Consider the following 18,304-nt stretch of genomic DNA (forward strand, 5'->3'; position numbering starts at 1 on the left):
TTCCGAGCAATGTTTCTGTGAACAATCACATAAGTTGTGTCAGATCTAAAACTCTCATTGTTTACTTTAACAAAATGTAATTTATACTTTGATTTATTGTATGGATGTGCTCATGTAATCATTTTCATCAGGTCCAGTATAGTATTGCCTATGCCTTTCAGTTGAAAGCTTTTTATATAGATTTTTTGACTTTTTCATCAGGTGCTACTGACACTGTTTACATCATAGTGTGAGAGAAACAGCTCACATGAGCTTGAATATCCTCCACTTTAAGGAGAAAGGTATCTTTATGTACAGATGGCTTATGTAAATCAACAATATCATTAATTTAATGAGGTGTGGCCAAAAATCTGTGCACATTGTAGAAACTTTAAGTAGTATATTTGATCTTAACGGTTTTCCTGTACATTGAGATAATATAATCAGATACCAGATGGGTTATTTCTGTTAATATACACATGTAATTTTCATGTATAAACTAGAGCTGCATTTTAATTTCACATTGTGAAGTCATTGTACCTGTCTGAAAGCTGCAAAATATTTGTGGTCTTAGGACTCAAATTTGCCCTTTTATGTGTTGTGCAGAGCCTTCAGGTGGTCTGGGTAGTGGAGCTGCTGCGTCGCCCCCATCTGGATGCCCACCCACCCATGGGCAGCCTGCCGGTCTGAGGCCAAGTAGTGTACTGGCGCAGCAACAACAACCAGCACAACCAGCATCTCAGCCACCTTCTCAGCAGCAGCAACAGCAACAGCAGCCACAACAACAGCAAAATGGGGGCCGCAATGGGGACCCAGTTTACTGGGACCACCGTTACAACCAGAGCTGACAGTAATTCGATCATGTCACTGCCAGCTGCTTTGCTTTGGTGCCTAATTCAGTTCATTTATGTTTCTCTTTGTCCTTGAAAGAGGGATCACCTACAGATGTGAATGTTTTCCTTAGCTGTGGATGCTTTTTTTTTGTCCACGTTGATCTCATGTATGCTAAGATGGGACACATTTTTATGCTGTCGAATCTCACATGTGACTGTGGAGAGAAGAAGATTCCTCTTAAAATAAACAGGAGCATACTCTGCCCGTAAAATGTTCGCAGACAGGATCTGCTGTTTGCCTTTGTAGCTGTAGTTTGTATAAACATGCTGCTGCTGCTTTCGGTGCTTTGCTACTCTCTCTCTGGCAGCGTCAAAAGAAACAGACTGTACTGTTTGTGCTGATATCACAAAGAGAGAGGCTGTAAAAAGATTGTAAGACTACTACAGAAATGAGCAGAGCAGCCTGTGAAATATCAAATAATCTGCAGAGGATGTGTGTTAAAGGATGTACCTGAAGTTCAAAAGGAATTTCAGTTCTTTTTGTTTAGAGATCTGTGCCTTAGCTGTACACTCTGATTATACCGTAATAAAGAATAAGAAGTCCTGTAAGGCAAAGAACCAGGATTTTCAAAGAGCACTTACAATAAATTTAAGTATATTTGTTCTGTGAACTTTGTTACAATTTTACTCAAGTTGTTGTTTGTAAGAAAAATGCTTTCTGTAGATTTTGTTTTTTTTATTTTTTATTCAGAGTGTTTAAAAATTTAATAGAGAATTCTGTGTATGTCAATTTCATTTCTCTGTGACTGTTATATGTAAATATGTGTACATATTAAAACTGCTACTGTTAATGTATATCCAACATTCAAAATTTTAATTTAATATCTTTGTTGTACAATCATGTATAGAGTTACTAGTTGCAGTACAATGGGCAGAAAAGTTGCCTGCCTGCTTTTTGTACACAGAATGGTTGATGGGTGCCAGTGAAAGTTGTGTGGTTTTTATTATTATGAATTTATACTGAATGATGCTGAAAATATTGTGTGATTTGTGTCTGTTGTAATCCATTAAATGTAAGTTGTACTTAGTTAATGTTCAGGTTACTTCTTATACAGTGAAATCTTTGCATTATGTTCTTCAGATTTTTGTTTGGTGCATAGTGACATTGTTATTATTGAGTTTTATAGCATTTTAAATGATGGTAAATGCGAGTAATTAGTTTGCTGACTGCCATAACTGAGAGAATATTCTAGTCTTTTATCATTCACATTTGTTAAAGCAATTCATTGTATTTTTAGTTTTTTGCTGTGGGAAGACATACTGTTGAAATGTCATTACAAAAAATCTTAGTTTTTCCCTCATGTATCCTTAGTTATTTAAAAAAAATATTGTATTTTTTGACACAGATCAATCAAAGTCTGCGCAGGACTTTGAGATTGTCATTCATGGACCATGATATTTAATGACACTTGCACGCAGTGGCCCTTGACAGTTCCAAAAATTTTTTGAATTCAGCACTATGAGAAAATATTGTAACAGTTGTTTTTAGAGTATTTTCCCTCATCTTTCATATAAATATTTTCCAAAGATTTGCTGTTAGTATCTACATTTCCTTTCCAGTTTGTGAAAATAATTTTATTTGATTGCAGTTAAAAACCTCTAGACTGCTTCATCTGATTCTGTAAAATCCAAATAATGTAGGTGCTAACTGCTGTATACTGAATTTTCTAAATTAAACATTGTGGGATAGTACTTTATTTGCATTTTATAGACTCTGTTGTAATCAAGTGGGTCATGTGAAAGACTGAGAGAACATTGCATTTCTATGTTATTTTCCAATCTTAGATCTTTAATCATTGTGGGGAACCATTTGGAGAATCATTTTATGTTCAGGCATCACATTAGTGGTAACATCAAATTATGTTTGTGACACACAGTTTTCAATGATGGATTAAAATGGTATTTTGTGTAGACGTGTTACAATTTTTTAAATGCAGAAAAACATTGCAATAATCATTCCCGTGACTTGGAATAAATAACTGCATATTTGCCTTATGCTCTTGCATTCTACATCTATAAGTACATTTTATGAAAGTTTGAGGAGTGGATCTGTCTGTATGATTTGGAGCAGAAACACTGAAGTGAATGGGAAGCTTGGGGTGTTACCCCTGCACCCTCCCACTACTATTCATTTTGTAGCCGAGCACATGTGCTACCACAGCTACTGTAACAATCATTGTATTGTAGCCTTTACTGATGATAAAGATAATTTGAGCTCCAGATTGTTTGTTAAATTCACAGGTGGAGTGAATATTGCATAACTGAGTATGATGTTATGGCTATGTTTGCCGGACTCACTTTGAGGCTGTTAATCAAGCATCAGGTATTAATAAATAAAACATGAAGTGTACTTTTTGTTTCTACTTGTTGTACTGTGTCTGTGAATATTTATACGCTTTAAATGTTATAAGGAAAGTTATGGCAGAATATAAATAGTTTAGGACTAAAGGAAACCCCTCGAAGAATAGCAGAAATGTTGATTCATTGACAGGCACACACAAAAGAGAAAGAAAACATGCTATCTTTTGGAATAAAATCTGGGGATTTGTTCTGAAAGCTAGTGAGTTTTTTTTTCCTCCCCATCCTCCTCCTTTGTGTGTGCCTGTCGACAACTCAGCGTTCTGCTATTTGGTGAGGTGTCTCTTTTAATCCTAAAATATTTCTGTGCTTTAACATTCATTGGAGATAGTTGCATAAAGAATTATTTCATAACTTTTTTTGCACTGCATAAGAGTTTGTCTCTTTATGAAAGTTCTGATTATGAAAATGAATGTTTCACCTATCATATTTAAAACACCATATTTTGCTCCTTGAGCAAAATTCAAAACATTGTTTACTGCTTTAAAGCCCATCTTCTATAAGAGTTAAAGTCCGTGGGGCATTAATTTCAAAGTACTTGACTTCCAGATGAGAAGGGTTTTATAAATATACTTGGGTGAATTGTGTGTAACATGGCACATGATTTTTTTCCCCTAAAGGCTTTTAGTATTTCTATATACGGTTCTCATGAAATTTGGAAATCCTGCTATTCGATACACTAAGTTTTGACAGAATATACAAAACAAAACACCAAGTTTCTTGCATGAGTGCTTTATTTCAGAAAAGATGCTGTGACATTGCAGTACTGATGTTGCGTATGAAAACTTGAAAGTATAATTTATATTTGTTTTGTATCATATGCCTGGTACAATGCAGTTCTGAAATGTACTGATTTGATGATGTACTTGACATTATTAGAGATTGTGTTGGTATTGAGCTGTGAAGCTAAGTGTGTTTAAAAATGTCTTTTTCAGTCATTGAAATAAAATGAAAGAATTCATTAATTCTTGAGTAAGTTGAAGTGCCTTTAAAATTGTTAGAGATCCTCCAGTATTAAATGGAGAGCTATATTTTTTAAAAAAAATGTGAATTGTAGACATCCTTGAGTAAATGTGCCTTCTCTATTCAATAATATGGCATACGTAGTAGTTCCCTTTGGATTCCATATTATTACTCTTGAAAGTTTTCTTTTTTGCCAGATACATTTTAATGTCAGAAAAAGAAAGAAAAGGAAAAAAGTAAATTTTGCAGTCAGTTATGGTAATACATTATTATAAAAAAAATCTCCAATGAAGCTTATCTTTCCCTTCTAATTCTTGAAATTTTCACATAGTGAATGAAATCGAAAAAGTATATGTTTGGTTATCCCCGTCTGTAATACTATGTCAATGTAAGCTCCTGTAACATTGCGAGATAGGTATACTGTTAATTATGCTGTTAGAATTTTGTCCTTTCGTGATATTACAAGAATGACTGGACATTTTCAGGAGAATGCTGATGTGTTCTGTTGTGTGGTGTCATGGAGACTTCACATTGGCATTTCTTTCTTTAAACAACAGCCACACTCAGCTGTGCATCATGAAACTTAATGATTATCATCAAATTGTTTGTGTGTATCTTAATCATTTCATTTAGACAACAAACGAGAATTGCAGTTAAAAGTGTATATTACCATTCTACCATTTTTTAAATACAGTGAAGTACTGATTCACCTTACAATTTGTTTAGACAGTATCCTGCTATTGCCTGCAAAATGTAGGGACTATACAACGAGAAACACTAAAAAAATTGAATAAGCAGATTGGATAGTATAGGTATAGTAAACCAAGTATAACCTCACACACTATCATAAAGGAGTCATCTTAGTTGTGAAGGCGCATTAATTTGATCTTGTTACATGAGTAAAGACAATAAGTAAGTGCCACTGAATATTGTGTGTGTTAATGATAACTGTTTTTAGTGAGCCATTATTTTGTTTACATTTGCTCCATTTATGTATTCTTTCAGGCAAAATAAAGTTTATTTCAGCATATAATCAGGAGTTATTGTAAGATTTTCAGATAATTATTTTATATTTTAGTAATTATCAGTTTGGCAAATGTCTTCAGTCATGCACTTACACAAAAACCAGATGACAAGAGAGTAAGCATTGCAGAGTTGTGTGTGTGTGTGTGTGTGTGTGTGTGTGTGTGTGTGTGTGTGTGTGTGTGTGACAACTATGAAAGACACACCAATGTTTTAATTTAGTCTGTTAAAAAGAAACTATCCAATATGTGACTTTAGGTTGCACAGAGAAAAAGCTCTACTGGTGTTTGTATATGTAGGGTGAAAAGTATTTAAACCGACAAACTCTGGGAGGTTGTAGGAGCCGGCCGAAGTGGCCGTGCGGTTAAAGGCGCTGCAGTCTGGAACCGCAAGACCGCTACGGTCGCAGGTTCGAATCCTGCCTCGGGCATGGATGTTTGTGATGTCCTTAGGTTAGTTAGGTTTAACTAGTTCTAAGTTCTAGGGGACTAATGACCTCAGCAGTTGAGTCCCATAGTGCTCAGAGCCATTTGAACCATTTTTGAGGTTGTAGGTGACATCAAAACAAATATTTTTCCCTAATGTCATTTTTTCCTATGAGGATTATTTAAACCAGTGGAGGCCGTATTACGGTCTTCATTGTTAGAGGGCATATTACGCTCTTCAATTGTAGGCAACTGCTGTCCACCAGCGTAGAGGTGCATTGTCTCTGTTTACTAATGGAGCGATACATCTGGAGTGAGTACACTGATATGGTTGGTGCGTACTACATAGCACACCACAACGGACGAGCTGCACAGCGGATTTATTAACAACAATATCTTAATCGCCGTATCCCACATGATACGACGTTTGCTGCTGTGTACCAACGTCTGCGTGAGACCGGGTCATGTAGCAGATTATCTGGACAGGGACGCCATCGCATGGTAAGAACGCTGCAATTTGAGGAAGCTGTCTTGCGGAATCCTTAAATCAGCACTCGTGCAATTGCACGTAACATGGGGATGAATCAGACAAATGTAAGAACAGTCCTTTGATAGCAATTGTTATGTCCATTTCACTTAGAGTGTGTCCACGACCTGGAACCAGTTGATTATCCATCCAGAGCACAGTTTTCGCAGTGGTACCTGGAACAGTGCGGAATGCATCCTACATTTCCATCCTCTGTGTTGTTTACCGATGAAGCAATGTTCGGGTGTGATGGAGTTTTCAATAAGCACAATTCGCATGTTTGGAGTGAGGATAACCCCATGCCACAGTTACTAGCGCTCATCAAGTGCAGTTCTTCATTAATGTGTGGGTCGGTGTTGGTGGGGACTGTTTAATTGGGCCATATCTGCTACCTAGGCCATTAAATGGCAGGCACTATTACAATTTTCTTGCCAGAGCATTGCCAGAATTGCTGGAAGACGTCCTGCTCCCTACAAGACAATGCATGTGGTTCCAACACGACAGGATGCTGGCACATTTCAGTCGTCGTGTGCGTCGGTTCCTGGACTGACAGTTCCCAGAAACATGGACTGGCAGAGGTTGTCCTGTACCATGGCTTCCTCGATCCCCAGATATGTCCCCTCTCGACTTTTTTGTGGGGGGAGAGATGCGCAACCTTATTTCAGCAACTCCTGTTGCATCAGAAGAGGATCTGGTTGCCCGGATAGTAGCAGCAGCAGGAACAATTCAGGATACTCCTGGGGTTTTCGCCCGTGTCAGACAGAACATGATCCGACGGTGTAACCTTTGTTTACGTGTCAATGGAGGCATTTTTGAAAATTGAAATTGGGTTGTGTTAATGTGTTGCCTATTGGTCATAAAAAAATGGAAAAGTGTTTGTTGGTTTAATTAATTTGCCGCCAGAGAAATCTTCCTCTACCGGTTTAAATACTCCTCATAGGAAAAAATGACATTAGGGAAAAATATTTATTTTGATGTACCCTACAGCCTCCCAGAGTTTGTCAGTTTAAATACTTTTCATCCTGTATTAATGATGTGTGCCATATACATTACAGAACATTGCTAATGTGTTCACTGTAGCGTGTGAACCATAATGGCAGGTCAGGGTGGCATCTTTCACAGTCTAGAAGAAAAAGTAGTTTACTACTACACATTCTTTTACAAATGTGTCTGGTAACTAGACTGTAACATTAATAACTAATTGTTTTCTCCATTACATACACTGCCAGAAAAGAAATAAGTACATCATTGTAGAGGTTTCCAATTCACTCAAGATTTATTGTTGTAAAAGTGCAGATGGAGTACATGAAATGATTACATATACAGATCAATAGCACAAGCAGTCTGGTACCGGGTGTCGACCGATTCTGAAAAACCCATATTAGTTTAGCATGTGTTGTAGCCTTCATGGGCAGCAATTCAAGTGCTGCCTCTGGTGTCCAGTCAACTATACAGATGGGGATACATTATGCCACACCTGCTCGACCTGATCACGTAGTTGTGTAAGAGTTGTCGGTTGACGAGTTGCACGAGTGATTTCTCGTCCCGTCACGTCCGCAGCTCGTGGTTGCATTCTCGCTTCCTGAGCACGGGCTCCTGGGTTCAATTTCTGGCGGGGTTGGGGATTTTCACCTGCCTTGAGATGACTGGGTATTGTCCTCATCATTTCATCATAATTCATGAAAGATTGGACTGAGCAAAGGTTGGGAATTTGTACAGGCACTGATAACCGCGCAGTTGAGCACCCCACAAACCAAACATCTTCATCATCATCCTATCATATCCCACACATGCTCAATTACAGACAAGTCTGCAGATTGTGCTGCCCAGGGAAGTTGCTGCACATCTTGCAGAACATGCTGAGTTTCATGGGCAGTGTGTCGGTGAGCAATATCGTGTTGAAACAACACATCCCCTTCCTGTTGCAAGAATCACAAAAGAACAGGTGTAACAACATACTGCACGCACTGAGTGCTGGTTAGTATCCCCTCACCCTCCCTCCACCCCCAGAAACACACAAAGGTGAATGAGAGTGGTTACCTGAGGTGTGGCCAATGTGTCTTGGCCGAATGCACTCTACGAGACAGTGCTCACCAGGTATATGTCGTTTCATCACTGAAAACTGCAGTGCACCATTCCATCTTCCAGGTGAGCCTCTTTTATGGCACTGTGCATTTTGATGCTGTGGTGTGACTGGAAGAGGGGCTAGAGATGTGCATGCCTTTAGTCCCATGGCTAATAACCAGCTTGCAACAGTTTGTGTTGATGTGTCTGGGCTCACAAGCCTTCTTATCTGTGCTGTGTTAGCTGTACAATCTGCTACTGCTGCCCTTACAATATGCCAATCTGGGTGGGCATCTGTGCTGTATGGACAGCCAGAAGTTCGTCGGCAGGTGTGAGAATGTTCACGTGACCACAAGTGCATCTCCATAGCATGTTTGTCTGCTTGCTTCACACGTTTGCGCCACACTGAGCCTTCTGGTTATGAGCATTCCCTATCAATGGGTAGACACGGATGACACTCTGGTAGTTATGCCACTACGCTATAGGCCATCAACGTATCAAAATTGCCCTTGTCTTTTCAGATGTACTACTATTCCTCTCTCCTCCCAGCAATGTATGAATACATTGTGTTAAGTTTCTTGATGAAGAGATCCGATATTTTGTGTTCCTCATTTTGAATAATCAACATTAATTTTTTATGCTTCTCATTACTAAATGATTATTTCACTCATTTGCAATTTTACAAACCCCATTCTACAACAGTGTGCAGTAAGTCAAATGCACCATGTGTTCCGTATTTCCAAACATGTTTTACAATTTTTTTTGTCTGCATGCACAAAGAATTCAGTGGTTGTCTGTTACTGAGTCACAGACTTCTCTCATCTAGCTAACAGTCTTTCCTGTTGTGTTAATACTTGAAGTGCTATATTATGGACTTGCAGAATAAAGTTTAGAAACATTGGTGCTGTTATTTGTCCATGTCATCTGAACGTTTTCAGCTACAGAATATCAGTGGTGAATACTACCAATGTGTCTTAAAATTCTGGTCTGGCCACATACCAAAATCAGTTTCAAATAGGTTCTGCTGATGATGTGGGAAGATTTGGAAGTCACGCATTTTGTGAGTACATATGAGACATAACTCTTGTTATGTCGAAGGTGGAAAGAGAACAGTGTTGGAGAATCTCCTAATAAAATGTAGTTTGCATAGACTTTCATTCAGAACAATAGGTTCAGTGTTTGATTATTTATGAAACTACATCGTATTCTGTGTCGGTAGAAGTTGTACTTGCACTTTCATAACATGAACAGGGTTGCCACAGGTTCTGGAAATCAGGGAATTTCAAACACATCAGGGAAATTTGGAAAAAAAAAATGCAGCTGAGTACATGGACTGCTTCCTTACTCCCTCATTACCTCTGCTTCTCTCCTTCCTACCACTCTCCTCAGCTTGCAGTCAGTGCTGCCACCACTTTTTGCCACTAGCCTAGCAGGCACTAAAGTGCAGGCCCTGCCCATCGGATCTAGTTTCATCGACCTGCCTCAGGTGGGTCTGTCTGTGTGTGTAGCGTAATGCAGTGGATTTTCATGGTTTATCCATGGACTCAGGACTGTGGTGCTCCTCAGCAGGCCAGAGGCGATGGGCGATGGATTTCAGGAATTGCGACTGTCTCACCACAAGTACATTCTACAGTGTGTTGTTTTATAGACATTTTATTTGTTCTAGTACATTTTAGCACTTCAAAATTAGTTTATATGTAAAAAAGTATGGACGACAAGAGGAAGAAAATTGTTTCAGTCAATGGCAGTTTGTATGCTATGTACTCATATTTCTCGAAAGAAAAATCACAAAATACGTGTAAAATAATAGATATACTACAAAAGGCAATAACGAACATAATAGAAACAACATTTTTTTGGCAGTCACGTACAGTGTTGGTTTCTAGAATTCTTTCCTGCTTTATACATTTCTTTCAAAAGGCCTACTCTTTTTTCCTTGATGACAATATTTCAGACTTACGTATTAAGTGTGCCATCCTTCTGGCTGTTAATGTCGGCTTTTGACACAAGAAATGCTGTTTCTGTTTCAGATAGTTCCTCAATTGTTTTTGTGAGTAAATTGTGTTCCACTCCTCCTAGTGAGGAAAATTACTTAGTAATAGTAGGAACAGAATACAGATACTCCTTATGGTTTTAGACATGCTGACTTATTAGCTGCAATAACGGACTGTCTGGAAACACACACACACACGCAGGGGCATGGTGATGACTTGGATTTTGTATTATTTCAGAAATTACAGGACTTTTTAATTCTTAAGTATACCTGCATTTAAAAAATGATGTAGATTCACAGAAATATGTGTAGATATAAATTTAATGTGTGGATGTAAGTAATGTTTTATGCAAAATTTTAAAGTACTTAAAAATAAAATCATTATGTAGGATGTGTGATGAGAATTCTTCCACAAGACTGTTTATACACACACCACTGCTGAGATTCAGTTGTATCTGTACTTTGGGAATGCAGCCTTAAGAGGGAAAAAAAAAGTTTGAAACAGATTGAAGTCATTTTTCCTTGACAACAGAATGTACCTTTTACAACTTCATAGAAGGAAGTTTGTAGAGTATATATAATATTTACTGCTCATCATTTGTATATTTATGAATGTCAGCCATAAGACACTCTATAAACTTAACCAACATGTAATTATATTGTGACTGTCATTAACATCATCCATGAAATATACATCTAATTTCAACGAATTTCTTAAAGGACATTGTTGGAATTTTTACTCCTGTGTATCATTTTCTCTTATTATAGGAGAGGTTGTAGTAATGTTTGTGTTGTGAGCAAATGAAAGGTTAATTCCTCTGTACATATAAATGAACTACGTAAATCTACATTTTTCAGATGAATAAAAATATCATTATTTAAGCAAGCATGTGTAGTAGGGCAACAGTCCTTTTAATATTGATCTGTATTTAAACTTGTGGCTATTAGTGTTGAACAGTTCATAGTTCATTGAGTGGTGAACTTATTAAATAACTCCATAATAAGTATTCTTACACACAAATGATGATAGTCAATAGCAACGTCAATGTGAAATGTTTGAAGCAGCATTTCAGTTTAGTGTATGATTTGGGAGTGATATTTAATCTATCCCAACAGTATTTTCCATGCCAGCGATAAATATATAACCCCCCCCCCCCCCCCCCCACCACACACACACACACACATACACACACACACACAGAAACAAGCAAATCATGATCAAAGTAGCATATTTATCACAGATATGGCTCAAAGGTATTGTTCAGTTTTTTTTTTTTCACGAGGATAAATTTAATGTTAAATCCTTGCAAACTTGAAACCATTTCCATTTGGCTTGCTATATGAGAATATCTTATTGTTCCTGATACAAATAACTGTTATCACTGGTCAGCTCCATATTTGATATAAACAATGTCAATGGTGTTTCAGCTAAGTTGTGGGGTCTCTGAAAATAACTGTTCTACAGTTATATTTTATTTATTTATGTAGTCTCAGCCAGTTTCAAGCTCATATCCCCATTATCAAGTGCTTATATTCATTATATCTGGACACAGTCTGTCATCATAATACCTTGAACACATATGATGAATATCACATCCAGCATGTGTCTTCTTACTAATGAGAATGGCTATGCAGGTGTAGTGCTGCACACATCACACATGTAATATGGAAGACTTTGCCAGCCAAACTGAGGCTCTGCATCTTGGAAAAAGTAATACGATGGTCACCTTTAATGTGGTCTTATTACTTACGTCTGTTCCCATCAGTGAATCACTCTTGTCTGCTATCCCAACTCTTGGATAACACAGTGGTGGAGCTGTTCAATGAAACCCTAACATAGTCTCCACCATACAAATAAATAAGACAATTCTGATCAAACGAGTGATGTTGTGACAGGGTGCCCTTTATCGTCAACCATAGCTAATTTGTTCATGGAGAATTTTGAGAATATCACCATGCAATAGCTCCCACAAAGCTGGGTTGTTTTTCACAGGTGCAGAAGTGGAGCTTGATCTGCATGGAGGAGGATAAACATCAGGATAGAGTTTTTGAAATGAGAGAAATAAAGCGCAGTATGAGTATACTTTGGGTATTCGGGATACTTGTGGGCATGTCTAGGCTGGACTGTAAGGGTGTCAGCCAGTCTAGGTGGTTGTAGAGTAGGGTAACAGGAAGAGGAAGAGAATGCTGTAAAGTTTTGAGTTAACTGTTGGCTGGCCAAGAGGAACAAAATCAGAGACAGGTGTCCTAAGCAATCCACTCAGTAGAAAAGCTAACAGAGAAGAGAGACAGAGGCAAATGGTATAAACCCACCTGCTCTGTATCATAGCCGAAGTACAAGAAATCGACCACCTTGTATTCCGCAGTTCAAAACGCAGCCAGAAATTGCCATGTGACTCCTTTTTCATGCCTCCTATTAACTAGCCATGGTGGTGCATGTAGCTGGTTTTGTCAGCAGAGTACCAGAGAAAGTGGTATGATACTAATGCCACAGTTCTACAAGGCACGTAGTAGGCACTGCGGGAACTTACACTGGTAGCTGGTCACAGCTTCAAATCTGAAAGAAAATTTTAGATCGTCAATAAATTATTAAAGTAAGTAACCCAGAGTAGCTAGTCATCCCGCACAAACCTTTCCCTTCTGTGAGTCCCATGTTCATTAGGGGTTACCCCTTTTGGAGACTTAAAAAGTAGGAAGAGATGTTTTGTAATGTCAAATATATTGCAAGAATTATCAAAATGATGAGGGTAGTCTAATCTAAAATTTTATTCTGTTACAGTGCCAACATATCACATTGTAACTTGCCTAATTTTGTGAATGATTTTTTTGCTACATAATGTAGGGAAGCAGCCTACTCATGCCATATAAAATTCATATGCTTTCCATTGTGTGCCAGCCTAGTCCGCTGTAACTAGCTATGACATCACGAATGTTGTGCAATACCTTAAAAATAAAGTAAATAATCTGAAAAGTTAATAGCATGTCAGGAGTTATGCTAAAATGATGATGTGTTAAGTTTCAGTTTAGTAACTTCAACAGTTTTCAAAATTTGGACATTTTATGTAAAAATCATCGGCACAACAGAATGGAGCTAGAAACTTCAAAATTTATATTCAGATTCCTTTTTCATTGTAACTTAATGGGAACAGCATGCTGGATCTCACAAAGTAATATTTTGGTTGAAATTCATGATTATCTGTTTTTGTGTCCTAAATGTTCAGAAGCAAGATAGGTTAAGTAAGTGATTAGATAAAGCTAGGATGTTTATATTTAGGTAGAATGGAGATACACTATAATAACAAAGATGTGAGAAGTTTCAAAAAGGTAGCTATAAAACTATAGCTGCAGCATCTCTCCAAAGGGCAAGTTCAGAGCTCATCTATTGCATGCAGTACAACTAAAATAATTCTCTCGCTAAAAGTATTTAACCCACCCAAATTAGAATTTTATTATAAATACTTACCTGTGTGATTATTGCACAATTAAATTGAGAGCTTCATTGGCCTTCAGCAAATGAAGCAATTAATTATATAGTAAATTGAAGTGGTGCTTTGCTACCCCAGCGGCTTCGGTGGTCCGCACCGTGGCTATATAAATAGAAGCGTGGGAGCTAGAGTAAGTCCCCAGTTCTCTTCTAGATTAATATCAGCGTGCACTCTGTGTCAGAAGCCACATCACATTTGTGCAGTTGCCAGGAACAGCCTTGGATGCCATATTACGTAACTCGATATGCACTTGACAATGAGTTCGCATTGGGGTAAAGTGTTAATTATGGAACGACTCCAGTGATTTAGTCTCAGTTTGCATATGTCGTGTTTTCACATGTTGCTGCAGGACAGACTTTCTACCATTACTAGCGTGGCGTTTGATGAGTATTAACATCAAATTTTGTCGAGCATTCACTTTGAACATTTACATTGATAATGATTATTGAACAGTTTCGTTATCTAGGGATAACAGGATCCGCCCAATAGACTCTGAACAGCTCTGATAGCACAATAGCTGATATGGGTAATCATTTGTCTGGAATTTTATGCTTATAGTTTTTAGAATATAGTGAAAATTGTTATAGTAAACTGCATTTTCTATGAATCCCAGACATCATCCTAAATCCTGAGAGTAATGAACTTCAATAATCAGTAACTTTTATCCTCCATCAGAGTGGGCACAGTGAACTTTAATTGCAGGCTTCACAATTTTGCTAATCACTTTCTGGTTGCCAGCATTATAGTTAGAGAGTCTGTGTTGAGAACAGCAATACTAAAGAAAATAATAATTCTAATTTTCCACCCGCCACCCCACAATGAGACATTGATAAATCCTATGGTATTTGTGTGCCTGTGTGCACCTGGAGATCAGGAAAACACCGTTATGAGGAGAGAAGAATCTTCATTCCTTACTTTTACCATTAGTAGAGTGTTTCTTCTTACAATTACATCTACAACGGTTACAAAAAGTAGTTGTGGGCCTTGCCCACTACTGATAAATTAACAAATTAATATTAATTAAAATAATGCATCCTGGGTGTAACCACCAAAACTCTTATAATAATATGAAACACTGTAACTGCTATGGAAAACTGTATAAAACCCTTGAAACCTATGCATTTCTTACACACATACGTAAATTTGAGTTTTATTACAAAGAGTAAAACAGTACAAGTACGTGGACCCATGGAATCCCTGTAAGTAAGTGGAGGTAGCAAAGAATGTGTCACTTTCTATGACAATGAGATCTTAAATAATTACTTCATGGGATAGATGAATTTAATTTCTAGGGACTTTATTTCATAGGTTAATTGGTCAAGAATTAATGGCTTGCTTTAAAACGTCTTTTAGCACAATACTTATCAGGCCCATTTAAATTATACATCTTTTGTGTACACACATGCGTTTACACACAGGCGTTTGGAAGTTGGAGAGGCACAGCTTGAGACATAAAACCTAGCCACTGCAGAGGCTAAGCCAGAGTTGTTCAGTTAAAGTGCCAATAAAACTGGTCTCCCCAAAGAATTTTAAGTCTGGTCATTTCCTCGCCTCTTGCAATACTGTCGGATGCGTAAGTGTCTGGAGGAAGTATTGTCTTCTCCTCAAGGTGTTAGTGTTGTATCTGCTTGCAGGGGCAGCTGTTAGTATGAGTATAGTGTGTAGTTGCACCCAATCAAAAATTTCGTAATGGGTATTTTACCCACAATGGATTTGAGGGAATATGTTTGCACTGAGAGGGCCTTTGCGGAGCAGATGTGCTAACTACAGTTGCAATAATGTACTTGTGTCAAAGTGTGAGTTATCTCCTAGTTTTGGGCAATACTAACCTAACATACTGGTGTAGCCACTGCCATGCTTTTGGAAACACTGCAGTCCCAAATGGGAGAGAAGGGTACTGAAATGATTAGATTGCTTCTGAGCATCGTGAAGTACAGTGGTCGTTCTGATTTAGACAGTAGCTCCACCAACGTTCTCTTGGTGCACAAACTAATGTGTTTATAAAAATATATGGCAGAAATAAGTAACTTCAAAAGAGGAGCAATGAGAAATAGCGCAGGGAAGTGCTATACTTTGGTTTTGTGTTTATTTTTAATTTCGCGGATGTCGGATGCTTATTTTGAGCGCTTACTGTAAATGGCTGTAAAAGCCATTTATCAGACTATTAAGCACTTATTGCATGACACAGATTTTTTTTTTTTTTTTTTTGAAAAATATAAAAGGAATTAGTGCATTTTTTTCATCAGATAGTATTTGTCTTTAGGCAGTGGTTCAAATGGCTCTGAGCACTATGGGACTTAACATCTGAGGTCATCAGTCCCCTACAACTTAGAACTACTTAAACCTAACTAACCTAAGGACATCACACACATCCATGCCCGAGGAAGGATTCGAACGTGCGACCGTAGCGGTCGCACGGTTCCAGACTGTAGCGCCTAGAACCGCTTGGCCACCACGGCCGGCTAGGCAGTGGTCACAGTGGCACAGGTATCTGTGAATTCCACCAACAACCAACATCATCCAGTCTTTTCAAATTAGTACGCCACTACATGTTCAGTCACAATGTAGCTGATACCCCAACGGACAGATTTGGGATGACAGTCGGTGAAATTCAAATCAGTTTTTTTCCGTCATAATGGCTGACACGGCAAGAAACATGGACTGTGGGAAACTGATAACTTTAGTCAAAGGAGTAGTTTGTGGCATCCTGAGGATGAAAAATATAATCAGGATATAGCTCGGAATCTGTGAACTGAAACCACTGGTTTATTGGAAACCACAAGTAGCAAAATCTTTATTGAAAATTTTAGGTGCAGATTATAGTCACATGATTAAAGTTACTGTAGTGGATCTTTTTGGGTTGTGGTAGGTGGACATTATTTGTCTACAAATTTCTGTTACCGCTTACTAGCATTTTTATGCTATTAGGATGGTTATTCTGTTCCATGAAGCGGTTTGCAAATGTGGTGCATGTATGCTTTTCCACTTTACAGTACTTTGGCTGTCAGAGTATCCTATTCCAGACTAAGTGTTTGTCTTTCACACGAATGCTGAATGACAGTAATTGAAGGTTAACTGACATATGTCTGCATAACTTCAAATAAATTCAGCCAAACAGATTTCTGCTGCTAGTCTAGAGGTGTGGTTTGAGATCTGTTAAAAAATTGATACTGTACTCATTTAAAGATGCAATTCTGGCTCAAGTAAAATGAGAAGTGACACTTCGTCATCTAGTGATGACATCTTTCCAATGATTAGGCCTATACCGTGTTCTGAAAATTACGGTTTAAAAGTTTCTGTGTGATATGTTGGATTTTATTTACCATGCCCTAAATACTATTAAATGTGGACTCTGTATCATGGCAGTCGGCCGCAACCATGAACAAACAAGAACTTATACTGCCTGAGGGTACAGGAGTGGTGCGAGGGAATAAGCTTTGCCTCCCTCTGGAAGGGCTGCCATCCTATGTCTGCATTCCGTGCTTCCACAGAAACAAAACTGACATAATGGTCAACAGGATCATTGATTCCTTTTGATGTGATGAGAGTCGCATGCATAATGCAAATTGGAGAACACAAAGCATTTAGTATTGGCTACAGCAAAACTGTTTACTGCAGTTAGCAGAAGTAGTTCACGCCCGACCTCTACCGGTAACTTACACAACCATAGTTCTAAACACTCCCCATGAAAAACTGCCACGATATAGTGTCAGCATAATTTAAAAGCTAATATTTTCACTCTTGCACCACAAGTTCTATGAAATTTTTAATTTATTCTATATTGAATTTTGGAGCTGTGCTTAGTGAAAGTGTCCTAAAATACATTGTAAAATAGTTGATTTTCTTTGTTAAAAGCTACACTGAATCTGAAATAGTACTGCCTCCAGAAATCTTGTTACATCCTTTCTCAAATCCACTTGGGGAAGTGTACAAAGAACAGTCAAGCTTTCAGTACTAGAATCTGATTATCTGAATATACCTATTGCCAGTATTGCATGAATATACACCATTTTTAGAATAAAGTGAGCTGTTGTGAAACCACAAATATATTTTTCATTAATTAAATAATACCTGCTTACTCCACACAAATTTTATCCATTCATCACATAATAGAAACATCTACTTTCACCACATAAATTAACTGTTATGTGCTCATAACTACTTGCAAAACCTTTATACACCATAGTCACCAATGTAGTGTAATAAACCATACTCTGAACAATGTGTTTTGGAGAGATCCTTAGTGCAGTGTATCACTGAAGCTACATATTTTCATAATACATGGGTATTTTGTAAAACTTGTCTGATAATTCCAATAACTGAGGACAGTCTGTGCAGTATTTGATCTGTTCTTTTCGAGCTCATTTGGCATCTATTTAATAGCAAACGCTGCATTGCAGAACTCGTCTCCGAGCACAGAGGCATCATGGTATTATCCATCTCATGCATGGAGGTTAAAATCCACCCTACTTCAGACTAAATTCTAACCTAACCTAACCTAACCTGGTCAGCTCCGCCAAAAGGTGGCTAATGAGATCAGACGCACTGTGACCAAGCCATTGTCCAGTGTCATTGGGTGACCTGTAGCAATGGAA

The 18,304-nt window shown here is 37.9% G+C and overlaps 1 protein-coding gene across 2 annotated transcripts in view; it reads left to right on the plus strand.

Moving 5' to 3' along the window:
* The window catches only part of LOC126470494 (membrane-associated guanylate kinase, WW and PDZ domain-containing protein 1), a 407,605-nt gene extending 404,383 nt beyond the window's left edge, over nucleotides 1–3,222 (plus strand). For both annotated transcript variants that reach the window (XM_050098366.1, XM_050098367.1), the window contains exon 17: nucleotides 586–3,222. In XM_050098366.1, the coding sequence (XP_049954323.1) occupies nucleotides 586–827 (242 nt within the window). In that variant the 3' untranslated portion in view covers nucleotides 828–3,222. The remainder of the gene's footprint in view (nucleotides 1–585) is intronic.
* The last annotated feature ends 15,082 nt before the right edge of the window (nucleotides 3,223–18,304 follow it).

Source organism: Schistocerca serialis, chromosome 3 (assembly GCF_023864345.2).
Source record: "Schistocerca serialis cubense isolate TAMUIC-IGC-003099 chromosome 3, iqSchSeri2.2, whole genome shotgun sequence".
Taxonomy (NCBI): domain Eukaryota; kingdom Metazoa; phylum Arthropoda; class Insecta; order Orthoptera; family Acrididae; genus Schistocerca; species Schistocerca serialis.